This window comes from Poecilia latipinna, unplaced genomic scaffold (genome assembly GCF_001443285.1).
Source record: "Poecilia latipinna isolate Pla-1442-1.1 unplaced genomic scaffold, P_latipinna-1.0 Scaffold1726, whole genome shotgun sequence".
In the NCBI taxonomy this organism is placed as follows: Eukaryota; Metazoa; Chordata; class Actinopteri; order Cyprinodontiformes; family Poeciliidae; genus Poecilia; species Poecilia latipinna.
The window spans coordinates 34,095-51,957 of NW_015114342.1; the positions used below are offsets into that span (position 1 = coordinate 34,095).

At 37.7% G+C, this 17,863-nt stretch overlaps 1 protein-coding gene across 2 annotated transcripts in view; it reads left to right on the forward strand.

The window, feature by feature from the left end:
* rsf1a (remodeling and spacing factor 1a) overlaps positions 1–12,585 on the forward strand; it is a 22,405-nt gene extending 9,820 nt beyond the window's left edge. The window contains exons 6-18 of one of the 2 annotated variants that reach the window (XM_015060567.1): positions 267–1,163; positions 2,497–2,821; positions 2,910–3,108; positions 3,801–4,010; positions 6,256–6,360; positions 7,177–7,256; positions 7,973–8,021; positions 8,619–8,734; positions 8,831–8,895; positions 9,294–9,468; positions 9,542–9,759; positions 10,468–10,665; positions 11,598–12,585. In XM_015060567.1, the coding sequence (XP_014916053.1) occupies positions 267–1,163; positions 2,497–2,821; positions 2,910–3,108; positions 3,801–4,010; positions 6,256–6,360; positions 7,177–7,256; positions 7,973–8,021; positions 8,619–8,734; positions 8,831–8,895; positions 9,294–9,468; positions 9,542–9,759; positions 10,468–10,665; positions 11,598–12,313 (3,353 nt within the window). In that variant the 3' untranslated portion in view covers positions 12,314–12,585. The remainder of the gene's footprint in view (positions 1–266; positions 1,164–2,496; positions 2,822–2,909; positions 3,109–3,800; positions 4,011–6,255; positions 6,361–7,176; positions 7,257–7,972; positions 8,022–8,618; positions 8,735–8,830; positions 8,896–9,293; positions 9,469–9,541; positions 9,760–10,467; positions 10,666–11,597) is intronic. The other variant, XM_015060568.1, reaches the window with a different exon arrangement.
* Positions 12,586–17,863: the final 5,278 nt, after the last annotated feature.

The window sequence follows — 17,863 nt, forward strand, 5'->3', positions numbered from 1 at the left end:
GAAATATTCCAATTAGCTTACAGCATCCCCACAGCATGATACTGCCACCATCTAAAGAACTCTGAGAATCAGATTAATGTGCTCCTTAACTGGACCTTCAGTTCAGCTTAATGCCTCTTTTAGATGTTCACAGGTTGAAATATTGTTTTTTTTATTACAGTAACTAGGTCAATTTTGAATAAGCTTAAACGGTGTGAATACTTTCTCAAGGCACTGTGTCGAGATGTTTCTCTGTGGGTGATAGTTTCCTCCTTACTGTTCTGCAGTAATAAAGGAAGAGGAGGTGAAGCAGGAAAGCACTGAGCCCAAGATGGAGGAGAAGACGGCTGCCTTCGATAATCGCGTCAGCACCATCACCGCCGTCAAAACTGAGCCCAGGGACGCAGACGGACCTAAAAACGCCGTGTCCGTCCTCATCGCGCCCGGCGCCGCTCTGATGAAGCTGAACAAGGAAGACGAAGCGGAGAGGGCCGCCGTCCGTAGCAACCAGCAGGCGAAAATACCACTGAAGAAGAGGGACCTGAAGCTGGCCGGCTGCTTCCAGACCAACCACCTGAGCAACGCCAACAGCAGCAGCAGCAGCAGCAGCATCATCGTCTGCAATCCCTCCGTGATCAACAGCAAGGACTGTCGGGGGAGAGACGGGAAGCTGATCAACTCGTTAGAACCGCAAGGAAGCCCGGCGTCCTGCCTGCAGCAGGTCATCACCTCCAGGCAGGAGCTGACCAATGGGAGAGCGCCTCACCCGCCTCCCAGAGACGGGCAGAACGGCGTCATCGGTCAGGTCGGAGTCATCGGTCACGTCGGCGTCATCCGCAGCCCGTCTGAGCTCCACAGAGCTCCGGAGGAAAACGGGCCGAAGTCGGAACCAAGCGGCGTGAAGGCTGGAGAGGAAGTGAGCCGGCAGTCGGTTGTAGTGAGGAAGGGGCCGCCTGAGCAAGACGCCACCGCCGCCGCCACCACACTTCCTGCTCATCCAGTCCCACCGCTAACGAACCAGAAACCGGATCTTACAGAGAGAAAAGGAGATTCTGTTGGTTTCTCCTCCCAGATGGCGGGAAACCAGAACAACAAGGCGGCAGAGAACATGGACAAGGCTGACCAAGGCAGCGGTCAGCAGGAGGAGAGCCGAAAAGTCAAAGAGGAACCTGGAATAAACTCAGGTAGGGCTGCAGCTTATGATTATTTATTTATTTCAAACTGACAAAAGTAAAAACAGGAAGAAAAAAATTATTCACTCTGACATGAAGTTTGAAAAGGAGCTGGTAGAAGATCTGATGATTTCCTGCCCCACTCATCCTCATCAACCTATAAACGTTTAAATCTCCCCACATTGAATGAGACTTAAACTTTTCTATTCTATTCTATTCTACCAATTAATCAGATAAAAATTGGCACATTCCACTTTTTTCATTTAACCTCTTAAATAGGAGCGCACCGATTGCAGCATTCTGGCCGATCATCAAAAAGTAAATATCAACTTATCACCAATCTCCCAAAATTAAGAAAACTGGGACTGATTTATTGGTGCACCCATTCTCTTAAACATTTTTGTACAATATTAGAAATTAGTGCTGTCATACGATTAAGTTTTTTAAGTCTGATTATTTGGGCAGTATTGACAGATAGTCTGTGAAAAGGTCGATTGCAGTCTGAACAAATGCAACGCTCCCAGTCAAAAACAACCAGTCAGAGCCAGGAGGCGGGTCTTAGCGCTTTCAGTCATCCTCATGTTGCTGCTGCTAAATGTGCTAATGGCAACGAAACAACTTCCCATTACAGGAAAACTCTTCATCTGCCGTCATGAGTGGCTATGCTAACTGGCCTTAACATTCATGACAAGCGATGCTACCTGGAGGGTAGCAGAAAACTTGGAGGGTGATTGACAGCGCTAAGAGCCGCCTCCTGGCTCTGATTGGTTGTTTCTTGTTAGCACATGAATAAATTATCCATCTCAGGTTATACCGTCACGGCATCGTGACAGTTTCAACAAATATGTAAAATATATATTTTTTATAAAAGTTACATACTTTAAAATATTTCATGTGTAATTTATTGCCGAGAAAAAAAAAAAAGTAAGTTTCAAGTTATAAAAACATGACCCCTGAATACTTTCAACTCTGGGCTTCTGACCCATGTTGCAAAAAGTTTCTACACCAGTGAAATAAACAAGAAATTAAATTCCTTTTTTAAATAAGAACGGAAACATTTTATTGCCAAAAATGCCATAATTTAGCTTTCCTTTAGTGAATTACACCAAATGAAGCCACAGAGTATTCTGTTTTGAGATATATATATATATATATATATACACACACACACACACACTGGTTTTGCACAGTTTTGGTTTTATTACCGCTCTGAATATGTTTTTTTTTTTAGCAAATGGCTCTTTTTGAGTCTCTAGACTCCAGTTAGTGATTAATCTATTATTAAATGAGTTGATGATTACTTCAGTAATCGATTAATCACAATTAATTTGATTAATTGTTTCAGTGTTAATCTCAGGAGCATCTGGAAAAGGAGACTCTGAACCTCAAAAAGCAGAAAAGCTGAATAAGATGATCCAGCAGGAACAAGGGGTGAACGGCGGGCTGGTCAGCGTCGTCAAACTGAAGAAGATCGGGTTTGTTTCGGAACAGAAGAGGGTTCCTCTAGAGGAAGCGTCTTCTGAACTCCAGAAAGAAGGAATCCGGCTGAAAATCAAGATCCCACCGCACCGGAGAAACAAGTTACGGAGAAAAGAAGGAAAGGAGGAGATGAAAACCCGAGAGGGGCAGAAGGAAGGGAGGCCGCTGAGGAGATCTGCACGGATCTGCAGGTAGGACAAAATCACGATGAAGTCAAAATCTCCTGCTGCGGCTGATTGTCACTAAACATCCCTCATATATGCACCTTTTTTCTTGAAGATCATCTGCTTTGCCAAACTGCAGGCCAAGCTCGAAGGCGGCAGAGAACCAGAGAAAGAAACCGCAAAAGAAACAGACTCCGCCTGCTAGAACGAGGGATGAAGAAGAGGCGGATGAGGAAGAGGACGAAGAGGAGCAGAGCTCACCTTCGACAAAGAACCAAAAACACGAACCCGCTGGAAAATTTAGCAAGCGAAGGGTAACCCATCTATTGCAGAAGATAATTAAATATGTCAAACTTTTGGATACAAGATCAGACCTTGGCACTGATGTTCCCAAAGGTTTGCTTTAAAAAAAAACATTAGCCACTGAAAAATTCAAGATGGCCGCCATGGCTGTCGGGATAGATAAAGAATTTGCCAGTATTAATCAGAGATGAATATGTTTGATGCCAAATCTTACATAATTTGGCCCATAAAAATCGCATTCCTGGATTCTAAAATCTGCCATTAGCTGAATGTGTTTGTTGTCGAACTTCTTATTTTGAACCATAGAAATCATATATATTTTCTTGATCTTGTGTTTTCTTTGCTCTGGTGGGCATTTTTCAAAATGGCCGCCATGGTTGTCGTGGAGAATATATGTTTGCACTAAATTTTGCAGTAGTTGGTGGACAAAAAGTTAAATTCACTTACCAATAATTTTCTAAATAAGAATCTTGGCTGTGCTAATGATAAACCACTAAGTGCATAAAAATTAGGGATGTTTTCTGGCCGATCTCTTCTGATTCCGATTTTGATCGATACCAATACTTTTTCTCTGAAATGTTCCTCAATATAGCAAGAAAGTTGCTGAATTGGCACCAGCTATTGTTAACTGTAAACATGCAGACGTGACCTGGTGGGCTGATCATGTTGCTTTTTTATTCATCTCTCTGTTGCATCTTTTCAGGGTAAACGAAGGCACGGGCGACCACGATGGACCAACGTTCGCCCCAAGAGACACAAACCAAATGAGGAGGAGGAGGAGGAGGAAGACAGGCGGAAGAAACGAGGAGAGGAGGAGAAAGAAGGAAGCGCCTCAGAGGAGTTGAGTAAATCTGAGGAGATTCCCACTGAGGATGCCTGCACTCACTGCGGCCTGCCCAACCACCCTGAACTGGTACTGAATCACACTTTTTTTGTTATTTTTCTTTTTGGGAAATAAGAAATCAACTTACATTTAATTTCTGATTAATGATTTATTAGATTAAAATTAGTTCCTATTTATTAACTAATGCTTGGAGACCTTTGTTTTTGTGTTGTAATTTGGCCGCCATCCAGCAGGGGGCGCCGCTGGTCATCCTTAAACATAGGGTTTGATAGAAGATGGCAGAGATATGCTAGAATAGAAGAGAGAAACGGTCAGAACAGAGTCCGATTTGGGATGGAAAATGCACTTTATGCGGTTCTGTTTTGAAATTTAAACACTCGACTCGATCCTTAAGTTGAGTTTCACCTTCGTTCAGTCGAGCTGAGTGCGGAGCAACGTCAGTTCCTCTTTTAAAAATAACTGGTGTGCTGTGAAAGCGAGGATGTTAAGATGATGGAAAAAACATGGCGACAATAAGCAAGGTAGATTTTGATGTCTGTCGTGAGATGAGGCAAAGTTTTAACATTCCTTCAAGAGGAATCCACTTACTTATGTAAGACTTATGCACTTAGGATGTCTCTGTTTATGGGAGATTAGGCGTTTAACATATTTTTATTATTTTCTGTCTTTTATTTTTCCAGTCAGCAGCTTGTGAGGTTTCTGTTTTATTATTTATAAATATTTCTTAAGTTTAATTATGTGAGAAAATCACAGTTTTCTTTAGTCGGTCAATATTAACACAAAATAATGTTAACATTTTAATTATATATTTTTTAAATTCCGCATATTATGAACAATGTAACCATTCATGTTATCGAAAGACAGTCGACACCTTTAAAGGAAACGCTTCATAACTGCAAACAGAAAATAGTTTTTCTCCAGCTTGTCAGTTTGGTTAATGGAGTTCGTTTGTGAAGCACTTTGTTATACTTGTTTACTATTGTCAAGTATTTCTCTTTGCTGATCAGATTCCTGATCAGTTTCCTTGCAAAAAATTTCAGGCGAATAAAGAGAGATGGAACCAACAAAGTGAATAACTGGTCTGTGTCCTCCACAGCTGCCCTGGGGTTCAGCGCTGATAGCAGAAATCCTGTTAGACTAGGAATGTAAAGCCTTTGGGGATCACTGGTTTAAAAAACAGCACATTGTGTTCTGCTGTTTTTCACAATATATAAGCCCAACATCTGAGCCACATTCACTTCTGTCTACGAACTTTTAATGTTCAAGTCAAAGAAATCTCAAGTTTTAGACTTTGAGCTTAAATATGTGAGTTTGTAAAATAAGTAGTAAGTTGTGTTAAATTCTTACTAATTTTGACATTCTCTAAGAGTTGAGTACAACTTGTAGTTTTAGGTTACCAGTTAAAACATTATTTCCCAGGGTTCTTAGCGGCAGGTTTTTGTATCTTGTGTGAGGGAGATGAAAGAGTTATTAGGCTAAATGTTAATTTTAGTGTAGGCCTGTCGCAATAAACAGTAACTCAATCACATGATAAATTAAAACAAGTTCAATCATTTTCACTTGAATTATTTATTGATTTTCTATCAAAAACTGGATGATAAAGTTTTCAGTCTGGTCCTTTGGTCTCAACTAGCCCCTTTTTTTGTTTACAGAGACTTCACAATTCATTTTATTTGTTGTTTCTGTCGTTTTGTTTATTTATCTTGGATATTTAAAATGTCTCCCAATTCCAGAGCTGAATATTTGTTAGAAATTATAGTTTATTGATCATAGAGAATGTTTTCTTGCCTTATTATATTATTACTATATAACTTGAAAATTGTTTCAAAACAACAATATTATCATTTATCCCAATAACTTCTTGGACAATTTATCGTCCAGCATCTTCTATCTTAAAATAGTTATCTTAACTTCCATAATGTTGAGAATTATTTGGTTTAAATTCCAGTATTAAGTTATAGCAACTCACAAATGAAGTTTAATGAGTTTTTAGAACTTAAAGAAAAATCTTAAGACATTTTCTTGTTGCTAAATAAACTTGGTGAACTTTAATTTCTGAGTTAAAAATATTTAGTTGACTTGCATTTTAAAGGTGAACTTCTATTTTCAAGTTAAACCACCTTCAAATGTTTTACAGTGAAGTCACTGTTACAGACTTCCCATTCACATTACGCGAGCAGAAACTCCTGAATCAAAAAAATGGAAACATTTGCTTTTAAAAATTTTCTTGTTGGTCGCAGGATTTGTGGCGTTTTCTCATCAGTGTGTGTTATTCCAGTGCATTTCCTCATGTGTTTGTGTGTTTTTTGCTCAGATCCTGCTGTGTGACTCGTGTGATCGAGGATACCACACCGCCTGTCTGCGGCCGCCGCTCATGCTGATCCCAGATGGAGAATGGTTCTGTCCGCCTTGCCAACATGTGAGCTGGAAATATTTACACACACATTATATGTTTACGGTTCTGATCAGTCAGAAAAATTATGATTTAGTGATTCATTTATAGTATTTTGTTTCATCTGTTACTGGGTCAGATTTCTTTTAATTTTAAATGTAAGTCATGTTTGATATATACAGCATTTCTATAACAACTGAAGGTAACATAAATGGAACTATGTGCCTGGAAAACACATGATCTCGCCCTTTTAAAAAGGCTGGTTCTGTTCGGGGGATCCATCGTAAAATCAAGAAAATTACAGAAAACTTTGAGCATCATTTGCATGAGCTTCTTTAGTCAGAGGCTTCGTCATAACTGCTGTCACATGAACTGCTACAGCGTCAACAACTCAGTGGAAAATGATATAAAATGAGTTACAACAAAAAAAATGCTTTCATTCACTCATACAAACAAATTTAAAGTTCTGGTTTTGTTCTTATTAATTTCAGGTTTATTGTTCAAATTATTGATGCTGATGGTTTAGCAAATTAACTTTTGAGAGAAGTTTCTACAAGATCCTTTTTTTTGTTCAAACTGCCTTTTCATTCAAAACTTTTTGTTCATTTTAAACTGGAAATCAATTGAAATAGTGAAAAGGTTTTAAAAAAACTATAATTACAGTTTTGTGTCGTATAATTTACTCGCCTTAAATTTTAAGTCCTGGTTAAGGTTCATGTCTTTGCTTTTTGCATTAGCAGTTTTTCCCTCATTTGACCACAAGCTGACGGCTGGACGCAGGGGATCGGACGAATTGATCTGTATTTTCTGTCTGACGGTTTGTGGTTGTTGTTGTTCTTGTAGAAGATGCTGTGTGAGAAACTGGAGGAGCAGCTGCAGAACCTGGACAGCGCTCTGAAGAAAAAAGAACGGGCAGAGCGGAGGTAATCCAACAAAATATGATTGTTTTTTAGCATCTTTATTTATTTGTAAATTGCACTGAAGGTAAAGTTTTGTGTGGCCCTTGGATGCAGTTTAGGAATGGCTTACTCCAGCAAATGGAGCTGCTGCAGATGTGTGTTTCTTTGCATGAGATTTTCAATAACATATGTTTATCTTAGATAATATATTTTACCTACAAAACATGTATTTTCCACTTTTTTGCTTCAAAGTCAAAGTGAGCACAAATCTCCAACTTTTTACCCAAAAACAGACTTTATCACAAACTGGGCTAAATGCAGTTAAGAGTTTTCAATTCTCGTTTTTGTTGCTGGAATAAACTAAAATTGAGTTCTTGACCAACAAGTTATGAAACTGTACAACTTGGAGACACCTTTTCAGACTTTTTAAATTAAAATGCATGTTTATTTGTTCCTGAGCAAGTAAAAAGAAAATAATTTGCTGAAAGAATTATTTAGCACTTTGTATTATTTTGGTTGTATTGCTATATTTGTGTAGTCTGCTATATAAATTTGAAAAATGGAAATTTTCAAACCAAACTGGGAAGAGGAGGAAATTTTTTTTTTTTTTTAAACATTTTTAGCTGAAGAAAAATACAAATTGTGGCTCCTGAGTGTTTTCAGCTTGGAGATTTTGGTCTTTTGTGCAAAAAGTTTGAACACCACTGATAAACGGTTCACAACGTTTTCCTTTGTTCCAGGAGGGAACGGCTGGTTTACGTCGGCATCAGTGTGGAGAACATCATTCCTGTAAGACTGATTCTGCCACGCTGCGTTAAATCTGTACACTGCAAAAACACTTAATCTTACCAAGTGTTTCTTGTACAATTCTTGTGCAAATATATTATTACACTTGAAATAAGACAAACTAACATAAGAGTAACTTTTCAGCAAGATATTGGAGCTGGTTTTCAGTCAATAATTCCTTAATATTAATAAAAAGTAAAAAGTTCGCTGGTAGAATGTTCCACTGCTCCGTTACCTAGCAACTCCACCCAAGCCCAGCCTGTAACCTAGCAACCCAGTTCTAGTTCCACTGGCAGATACTTTTACTTTAAAATGTTTGGTTTAAAGCTAATCTATCAGTTGAACTAGTATTTTCTCATCAATACTAATGAATTATTACATGAATCAAGCTCCTATATCTTGCTAAAAAATAACTTTTAAGTTAGTTTCGTCTTATTTCAAGTGTGTACAACAATATTCGCATTATAAACTGGACCAGAAATACTTGGTAGGATTTTGTGTTTTTTCAGTGTAGCTGTCAGGTTTTATCTGTGCACTCCTACACATTTAGTGGATTTTTTAAAGAGGATTTTGTTTGCAGTCATTTGTTTTGTTTCTTAGGAGGGAGATGTGGAAGAGGAGGAGGAGGAAGAGAAATCTACTAAGAAAAAAGATCCAAAAAAGACCAAAAACCTGGGGAGGAGATCAACCAGGACCAGAAAACACATCAGCTACAGGTGGGAGCGGGTTTGGTTTGACGTCGGGGAGAGTTTGTGTCACTTTGGGTTCTGTGACCCGTAACGAAGGAAGGTTAAATTCTGGTTCTGGTGCAGGTTTGATGATTTCGATGACGCCATCGATGAGGCCATAGAGGAGGACATCAGGGATCTCTGCAGTGGTGAGAGCCCAATATCTGAGCATTATTTAGTATTTAGACACCCTTTGTCACAATATAACCACAAACCTTGGGTCTGAACTTTGACTAGGCCATTCGAACTCTGCTGTCCTGCTAGATCGTCAGCTCTAGTCCAAAAACAGCAGAATAGGCAGAACTGAGCAGAATGAAATCAGATTTTTTGCAAAAACTGTAATGAACATGTTTTGTACAGACCAGAGCCATATGCTGACCTGTGTAGATTAATAGGTCATCTTTCCTAATCACGTGACTCTGTGTTGGTCCTTCATATAAAATGCCAATGAAATACTTCAGGTTTGTGGTTCTATTGTGACTTAAAGCCCAGTGACCAAGTTCAGAATGTTGCTAAACTGAGTTTTTTTATTTTAACTGGGTTTCAGGAGCAGAAACGGGGAAAGAGATCCCCTCCGTTCTGTCCGAGGGCGTGAAGGAGAACCAGCGGCCGATCAGAACCCAGAGCCGCACCGCCAGGAGCAAGAAGAGACGGCGGCTGAACGACCTGGAGAGCGACAGCACGGCGATAGAGAGCGAAGAAGAGTTCATGCTCAGCAACAGGTCGCCATCACGGTTTTATACTTCCTCCTCCTCTCTGACGTTCGTCTGATCCCTCCTGATTTTCATCCTGCAGCTCGGAGGAAGAAGAATTCGCCGCTTCGGGTGCCGACGACGGCGAGGAGGACGATGAAGATGCAGGCACTGACGGTGGCAGCTGGGACAGAGGCGCGCGTCCCAAACGGGGCGCCAGAGGGACGCCTAAATTCAAACCCAGGAGGCCCCAACGCCGGGGCAGGAAGCGGCGGCGGAGGCGGTCCAGCGAGGAGGAGGAAGAGACGGATGTAGAGATGGGTGGGTGCCATCACTTCTTCTTCTTTTTAATTTAAGTTCCTTTATTAGCCGTCTTGTTAAAGATGCGTAATAAAGCTTTAAAATAATTAATCAGCATAAGTTTAGAAATTAAACTTTGAGAACATTGATTTGTTCTCACTATAAGAAATTATTAGGGTTAAAATGATTAATCGGACCCCTCCCGACCCCACTGAGGGACAAGGGTGTTCAGAAAATGGATGGATGGATGGATGATTAATCGGATTAATCACGATTAATTGAATTAATCGTGATTAATCAGATTCATTCGATAATCATACTTTAATTTAGGGCTAAAATAACTAATACATAACAGATGAGTAAAAATAGTCTGTAGTTATGAGTTTCTTAAATATTTCAGTAATTCCTGGAAAAAAAGATTGGTAACAGTTTTAACAAAACATTTGCAGAAATGAGAAAATAAAATGATGCAAACAACAAAAAATACTTTGTTTTCAATTTAATGATGAGAAGAAAAAAAACATATAAATATTATTGATGTCGTTTTGTTGTGGAAGTTTAATTCGGGATTTGTTCCATACAATAAATAAACAAAGATACTTTTAAAATGTATCACAGCCCCTCAAGAACCAACGATCCAGAACCCAAATTCAGGTTAAAACAAAACCCAGAAGCCTGAATGTTTCCCGTCCTGAACTTTATCGTGTATTTTGTGGTTTTGTTGAACAGATTCGGATCGGTTCAGCGACATGACGGACAGCGACGCGGACAGGAAGAGGCGTGGCCTGAGGCGGGGCCAGCGCCAGCAGGTGAACTACCGCGAAACGTCGGAGTCGTCCGACAACTCCAGGACGTCGGCCAAACGGCAGCCGCCGAAACGGCGCGGCCGACCGCGAAAGGAGCATTTCTCCAGCGACTACAGCGACGGTTAGCAGCGCTTTGTTTTCATTAGTTTTTTTTTGTCTATTTTATTTAGTTTTAATGAGTGTGTTTGCTTGTTTTTATTAGATATTATTAATCAAATATTCTTTAGTGTCAGTTTAGTTTTTATTAGTGTTAGCTTTAGTTTTTTCACACTTTGGTAAATTTTTAGGTGCAGAATTCAAAAAGGTTGAAGTATTGTGTTTATGTTTACATCTGTTGGGAAATAAATACTCAGCAGAAAATAACATTTCCAAACAATGGATTCAATTATTGTTGAAGTTTTCTCCAAATATTTGCTGTCGCCATTTTGCTGACAGTGAGGCCTGTTGCAATAATCAATAAATTAATTAATCTCCCGTTAAATTAAAACAAATTCAATAATTTCCATTTGCATTTTCTCTCTTTCTACCAAAAACTGGATGAAAAATCTTCAATCTGATGCTTTTTTTGAAGAACAGTTTTGCTTACTGAGACTTTATAATTCATTTTATTTGTTTCTGTTGTTTTGTTTATTTTGTATATTTAAAATGTTTTCCAGTTCCAGGGTTAAACTTTATTAATCTTTGAGAATGAGTTCTTGCATTATTATGCCATTATTACCATTATATTACTTGAAATTGGTCACAAAACAACATCATTGCTTAACACGATAACTTCTGGGACAATTTATCGTCCAGCAAAATGAACTTGACCGGTTTAACGAATTTACCTAGATTCGAAAGGCTAATTAATAGATACACAAATACAAAAAAAAGGATATTACATCTATAATTTCAGAAAGTTTTAGTTTTATTAACCCACGATATATTTCCAGTTAGTTTTATTTTTTCCGTTTAATTACCGTTTTCATTTATTTCAGTTATCGAAAATGTTTTCAGTCTTTATTTTGTTAATTTTAGTTCACTAGAATAACTTTTAATATTTTCTGTTTTTAGTTTCTGCTTCCTCAAGAGATTCTGAGGATGATGACGATGATGATGAGGAGGAAGATGGCCGGCGGAGAGTGGACAAGAGAAGAAGAAGAGGAGCGGAGGAGGAGGAACTCCGGAGCGGCAGGACGAGAAAGAAGCGGAAAAGATACGAGGACGAGGAAGACGAGGAAGGAGGGCGGCGGCTGAAGAGGAGGCAGCTGAGGAGGGAGGATGACGATGATGATGATGGGAGGAGGAGGACGGAGAGAGACAAAGACGATCCGGAGCGGATGGGCCGGGGGAAGAGGAGGGAGATGCTTTCGCAGCAGCGCCGCAAACTCCTCGCTCAGATGCTGAAGAAACGCCGGCCGTCCACCGACGAAGACGAGTCCGAGTCCGACTCAGACGATTCTCAGTCTTCATCGGGAGACGACCGGCCGATCCGCAAGAGACTCAACCGCATCGACTCCGACGACGACGAGGACGACAGACGCGTCGATTCGGACGACGAAGGCGGCGACGAAGACGAAGGACAAAAGAGGAAAAAGTCGGAGCACAAAAGCGACGGCGGCGCTCAGAAAAAGGGGCGGAGCCTGTCTCCGTCAAACGGACACCAGACCTCCAGAGACGCTGAGAGACGGGAGAGACACAACGGCCCCACGCATCCCACCGAGGAAGAGGACGATGACGATGGCCAGTCGGACTCATTGAACTCTGCCCGGAACAGCCCGCGGTCATGATGGCCGACTCTGTACATAAATCTCCAATCTTTTTATTTTCCTCTCAACCGCCATCGCTTCTCTGCTTCTCACTCTTCTTCTGTGGTGGAGCGCTACAATCCCAAACGCCTCCGACCTCCACAAACGGATCCGGGTGGCGCCGAAGCAGCGCGTTCGCCCGGCGGAGCTGAAAACCCGGAGTCGGTTCATCGTAGCAGAATCCTCCAGCTAGCGTCGGATCAAACTCTTTACAGCGAGGTGACGACCAAAATCCTCCAAAATAAAACTGGGAAGAGGAGGAAAAAAAACCCGAAAAGCTTGTAGGAAATTGTGATTAATTATTAGGATTTGGTATTTTATTGGCTAAGTTTAAAAATGTGTATATATATATATATATATATATATAGTAGATTTAAAGTAATGAGAACTACTGTTTTATGTATTTTTTTTTTTATTATTTTACACCCACCTTGTTTTTCTGTATTTGTACCTCTTTAACTTTTTCATGTTTGCCACAAACATCAGTGTGATTTTTTTTTCTTTGATAGACCAGCATTTTCTTCGGAACAAAAATCTGAAAAGTGTGGCATGGCGTTGCATTAGGCAACACATTTTAAAGACAAATTTTTCACTGCAAAAACACAAAATCTTAGCAAGTAATTTCAATCTAGGTTCTAGTGCAAATATCTTAGATTACATAAAGTAAAACAAGACTAAATTACAAGTAACTTTTCTGCAAGATATAGGAGGTTGTTTTAAGTAAATAATTCCTTAATTATATTTTACTTATAACATTGGAAAAATTTCTTGTTACAAGTGAAATAATCCGCTTGTAGGTTTTCATCAATATTAAGGAATTATTGACTAATTAAGCTCCTATATCTTGCAGAAAAGTTACTTGTAATTTAGTTTTGTCTTATTTAAACTGAACTAAGATATTTGCATTAAAACTAGACCAAAAATACTGGCTAAGATTTTGGGTTTTTTACAGTGTTTAACAATTAGACTACACTGGGCGACAAAGCGATTAAACCCTCTGTTGTGTAAAAAAAAATGGACTGAGAAAAAGGAATTAGAGTCGGGAGGTCTGTGTCCGTTTAGCATTAGCATTAGCATTTGAACCTCTTGGTCAATTTATTCGGCAAAAACATTTGCTCCATATTTCCAGACCGTCTCCTACATCACAGTTATTTGGGTCATGGAGGATTGAATTCCCATAAATTTTCAGATTAAATTTGCATGTTTATAAATTAAAACAAAAAATATCTGGCTATCAAAAAGTTGTAATTTTGCAAAAAATTACACCTTTTTTTAAAATAAGTTCACAACCTAAAGGTGAGATATTGAAACGAGGATGTTATCTGACTGTATGAAGTCAGATATTTACGATAGAAAAAAAATGCCAGAATGAAGTGGTGAATTTATGTTTTTCACAGTCTAAGCTGCTAATCTGGGTTTTTTCTGGATCAGAACTCCATTTACCAAATTTTTCACTTCATACTGTCCTAGATTAATATAAGCATAAATTTATACCTTTTAATCGTGGAAATTTTAATTTTTTTCCTTGAAAATTTACAACTTTTTGACACCAAGTTGTGTTTCTTGTGAATACGTTGTAATTGTATGATGGATTTCTAGGGCGAGGCTAAGAAAATTTTAATTATGACAGTAAAGTTGTAGTAATACGACTTTACTCAAAATATTGACCTTTTTTCTCAGTACGATTTTATTCTTCTATGATTTCCACTTTAATCTTATACGACTTTATTCATGCAGCACTGTTTTATTTTCAGAATGCTTTTATTCTCATATTGCAACTCAAAATATTGACTTTTTTTCCTCATATTTTGACTTTATTATCAAAATTTCAGTTATAGTAGTAGTATTAGTTATAACAATAATCTCAAAACTTAAGTTTTTTAATTTTTTGCAGAAATTTACTCCTTCACGTCCATTTTTTTTTCTTCTTCTATAATGGTCCCAATAGTTTGTCGTAATATCCTGATACACTTTGATGTCTTTAAAGAGTTAAACTTTTTTTAATTTTTTATGTTTACACTGACAGAAACCAGAAACAGAGTGAAGCGCATTTTCCAAATACAAACTTATGACACCATATTTGGTCGATTGAAGATATGAAAACATTTATAATAATTAAAAAGAGACAATTACTAGAAAAAAAGATTTTCTTTTGAAAAGTTGCAAATTTGCTAGAATTTATTTATTTTTTTTACACTTTTTACACTAGCTTTGCGTTGGTCCATCACAGAAAACGCCAATAAAAACATCGATGTTTGTGGTTCTAATGCGACAGAAATCTTGAGAAAGTTAAAATTGTGTTGTCGATACTTTTGCAAAGCACTGTTTAATTGCTATATTTTATTCTTCAAAACTGAATTATACAGCAAATATATCCCCCCTTATTCATTTAATTTCATTTAAAACGTTTGGATTCAGTGTTTTTCAGTTTCCAGCTACTTATTTTCACAAACCGTCGACCTGGAGGTCCATGTTTGCTGTACATACTGTCTGTACGCTGTTCTTTGTAAGATAATAGATGTCCTGTTTAGTCTTCTTGTAAAATATAGTGTTATATTTTCTATAAGAAGGTGAGGAGGAGGGTTGCTGCTGCTGCGAGCACTGAGTTTAGATCGATCGGCTTTCAGCAGTTTGCTTGTTTTCTTTGAGAATCTGCCGTGGGGAAAAAAAAAAGTGCTCTCAGAAAAAAAATAAGACACACTTTAGATGATTACATTTTATTTTTGTGTGTTTTGAGCCTGAAAGAGCTGAACACTACTTGTCTTTTTATAGGTTTTTAACATTTCATGTCCTGATGGAAGGAATAAAACTTTTAAAAACCTGATTATTTATCTTCTAACATGTTGGAGATGAACTACAGTACTTTGAGTCAGATGGGTTTTAGAAGTTGTGCTTTCAACGGGAAGAGACGCTGTTATTAATAACCACACAAATGTAATTTTCTACGTTGCCTTTTATGAAACAAAGTGAGGGTAAAAACTTACACTACATACTTCTATTCTAGCATACAGTATACAAGTAGAAGTGCAAACATTATTCGTTGTTACCTTCATTTCAGCGCAACAAATTGTCCAGAGTACATTTTTCTTCCTTGATGGTATATTTGCATGTTTCTTTCTGGTCACTGCTCCTCCCACAGAGCTGAGAAAAACCTGAAAACATTTTTTAAAAATAGTCATCGACTACGCACAACTGTATATTAGGGTCATAATTGATAGACAATTTTAAATAATAACAAAAATTAAATATCCAAAAAATTCTGAAATGTTGATACTAATCTCAGAAATTTTCTGGAAAAAAAATCGGAGATTTCTTAGCTCCAAAATTTTTAAATCTGCAAATAATAACTGACAAATTTTAAATTTTATCTTAGAAATTTTAAAGATAAGAGGAAAAAAGCTTGGAAAGGTGAAAATTTGAGGAAAAAAATCTAATTTTTAGACAGATGTCAAAATTTTTTCAGAAAAAACAAAGAAATTCCTGAGCTCAAAAAGTCAAATTTGCTAAAAAAAACAAACAAAAAAAACAAACATATTTTCTAGAATTTTTTTTAAATGTTCTCTTTCAAAAGTCAAAACAGTTTCACCTTTTGAAGCTAAAAAAAAATTCTCGAAAAAATTTCTAAGATTAATTTCTGTTTTTTCTTGCGAATTTACTCCTTTTTTTCTATGTAAACTGGCCCTAATAAACAGTTGTAGCTATGACTTCAAGTGATAATAAATTGTAAAGTGTTTACAGACTGTAATGTTTTTTTTTTAAGTAAAGAAGTAAAAAAATAGCCAGCTGGTATTTGAGATTCACTTACAGACATCACAGGAAGTTGGATTTTTTTTTTCTGCCTGAATTTTTTTTTTTTTTTAAAGTAATTGCAGTTGAAGTTTTACAAGTTTTTTTTCTTTTGATTTTCCGTGAAGGATTCAGACCCTGTGAAATATTCAGAAACATCATCTCCATATGTACAGTTTTTACATCAAAATGTAGGTTTTTCTGTCTGCTTTCACCCAGTGTGCCTCCCACTGCTGTAGGACTTATCTGTCAAAACCCAAAATATACTTAAAAAAAAAGGTGTTTTTTTTTTTTTTCAAAGTTTTTTCCCGCTTCTCATAAATAAAAAAAAAAAAATCCACTAGAAGGTTCAGATACTCATGGATATTAGTTTTTCATTTGTTTGACTTGTAGTTTTCCTACGGTGGCTGTTTGAGGCTTCTGCTGTATGCTCTCTGCTGCACTAAAAAAGGCGGGAATCACCATAGCGACGATGACTCAGCATGTTCTTTCTGGAATTTTCCACTCTATTTTTAGTCTCCTTCGTTTCTGCGCTAATAAGTTAGCGTGACAGTTACGGTTTGAAGGGAAGCCTGTTCATCAGATAGCTTCTTTTCGATTTTTCTGTTTGACCACAACTTGTTTTAATCAAGTTTTTAAAAAGTTTTACCCCCTCTACAAATCTGTGACATCATTTTGAGTCCAAATAAAACACAACAGTTAGCTGAAGTCCTCCTGCGCCATCTTTATTTTTGAAATAATTAAATAAAAAGCTTCCTAGTAAGAAACACAGTCACAATCTATTACTCTTTAAACAGAAAAAATGTTTACCCTATATTACAATGCCAAGTATTTCCTTGATGTTTATGCATAAATGTTTTAGGGTAAATCCGTCTTTTTCCTTATGAATTACACTTGATGCACGATGAAAAGAAAATTGAGATTTATAAAAGTAGTTACAGCCTTTTTAAATATTTTTTTTTATTTAAAAGTTGATTTTGACTGTTGCTTGTGCCTGAGAAAATGGGAAAGTCAAACTAATTAACACCTGCTCAAAGAGGAGGGGGGAAAAGTACGTAAAAGTGAAAATTTTATTATTTAAAATGTGAGTTTAGCTTTTGTTACAATAAAAAAAACCACCTAGAAACTGTAAAATGTGGGTGGTGTAAAAAGCTTTTTAACCCTAAACAGAATTGGGTTTTAGCTAAGCGCTACGTAAATAACCAAACGTTGTTTCAGGTACTTTTCTGTGGTTGTTCAGCTGTTGTGGGATTACATTACAACACACACCCTTCTGACTGGGATTCAACAGCTCATAATCATGTTTTCTTCTTGTCGGAAAAGTTTAAACAATTTCCTTGATGCAGAAAATTTGATGATTTGCATCGATGTGGAACCTCCAAGCATGTTTTCTGGGATCTGACTCGGTGTTTTAAGAAGTCAGTGTCAGTAAAAGTCTGTTTGTTTGTCATGAGATCACAATGTGAGGCTTTTTGTTTTCGCCAGTCCAGCATCATTCTGGTCAGTCCTCTGCGTTCCGGTTCGTTTAAAACCGGCGCCGCTGGATGGGAATGCGGCTCCTTCCATTTATCTCTGTTGTACTGTTACTGTAGTGCTGCTGTAACAAATGTTTTCTAAGTTATTAAAACCAACATCTCAAGCATCTCCTACAAGAAATACTCTGTTTTTTCCCCCCCAAGAAGTTCAAGGTGTTGTTGCCTCTCAAACTAATAACTCACAATCATATAGATGTTTTTACATAAAATA